This window comes from Phalaenopsis equestris, unplaced genomic scaffold (assembly GCF_001263595.1).
Source record: "Phalaenopsis equestris unplaced genomic scaffold, ASM126359v1 Scaffold195663, whole genome shotgun sequence".
In the NCBI taxonomy this organism is placed as follows: Eukaryota; Viridiplantae; Streptophyta; class Magnoliopsida; order Asparagales; family Orchidaceae; genus Phalaenopsis; species Phalaenopsis equestris.
The window spans coordinates 1-1338 of record NW_018215612.1 but is presented as its reverse complement, the minus strand read 5'-3'; the positions used below and the strand labels follow the sequence as shown (position 1 = coordinate 1338).

At 34.7% G+C, this 1338-nt stretch overlaps 1 protein-coding gene across 1 annotated transcript; it reads left to right on the top strand.

Annotated features, from left to right (window-relative positions):
- Nucleotides 1-930: 930 nt before the first annotated feature.
- LOC110035056 (thioredoxin M1, chloroplastic-like) lies at nt 931-1332 on the top strand. Its single transcript, XM_020739297.1, has one exon. It carries the CDS (start codon nt 1000-1002, stop codon nt 1252-1254), a length of 255 nt encoding a protein of 84 aa, XP_020594956.1. The 5' UTR covers nt 931-999; the 3' UTR covers nt 1255-1332.
- The last annotated feature ends 6 nt before the right edge of the window (nt 1333-1338 follow it).

Here is a 1338-nt window from a genome sequence, read left to right as displayed (position 1 = left end):
TTTTTTTTTTATAAATAAAGAGCACATGTGAACCTTATCCTTTGTTTGCAATTTTTCTATTACTATTATCGATGATATTTAATATTTACCCATCCGTTGAAGCTAGCTTAGGAATCTTGCTTGCATCACTTATTCTGTGCTCAATGTTTCTTCGTCTTTGTTTGGTTTTTTCGACTCTTTTACCCATGTTAAAAGGGCTGGAATTTGAGTTAGTATTGGTTATAGGCCTTGTCGACTCTATCATTCATATAGTTTTGGGTATGAACAGTTTGAGTTATAAGCCATATTTATTTTGCACTATATATGCAGATGATTAGGCCTTGGATAATTATTAGACAATAGGCTGTGTCAACTATACCCTTTGAATATATGGGATCGAGCATTGAATTAGGCCTTATAAGTCTAATAATGGAAAAGCCCACTATTAGATCTTATGATCTTGCTTTATATATGGAGAGTTTTAAGATGTAATAGTGAAAATTAATTTCCTATTCATAACATGGAATGCAGTTATGTTTTAGATAGTGAATATTAAATTATTTTGGTTTGAGCATGTACAATTCAGTGAAAAAGATGAACTGAATAAAATATTTATATATGATATATGTAAAATAGATTTGAAGGAAAATGGCTAACTAAAGATGCCATGACTCGAAGAAAATAATATTTTTATCTAAGTGAGTTCATTGATTCTAGCAATAGGAAAATGATATTTTGCTTATCCGATAGATTTAGATTATAGAGATTGCAAAATAAAGAAAAGCATTGGCTAATGTTAATTTTAGGAATCTTCAATGAATGGGCTAATAAGACTTGTACATCCATGCATAGCCTTTAACCCTTTAAAGCTCTCCGAATCTTATATCTAGTATAGGATGATTGTTATTTTCTGTGCACAATATATCATACACACCTGTGTTGAATCTTGATGCCATCGCAGTGCCTGATGTGACCAAAGAAACCTGGAAATCACTGATCTTGGAGTCTGATAAACCTGTGATGGTCGAGTTCTGGGCTCCGTGGTGCGGCCCCTGTCGCATGATTCTTCCGGTCATCGCCAAACTATCAAAGACATATGAAGGCAAAATGAAGTGCTTTAAGCTTAATACAGATCAAAGCCCGGAAATCGCCACCCAATACGGCATTCGAAGCATCCCAACGATCATCATATTTAAGAACGGGGAGAAGAAAGATGCTGTCATTGGGGCTGTTCCAGAGAGCGCATTGATTACCTCCATAGAGAAGTTTGTATAGAGGTGAGCAATTCCAATCCTTCCATTATTAGCAGCTCTATTTTTCATTACCTAACGCCTCATGATGATGCAAATATGTTTATAC

Excerpts from the sequence above, each read along its gene's own strand:
- LOC110035056 (XM_020739297.1), top strand. The coding sequence starts at position 1,000 with ATGGTCGAGTTCTGGGCTCCGTGGTGCGGCCCCTGTCGCATGATTCTT.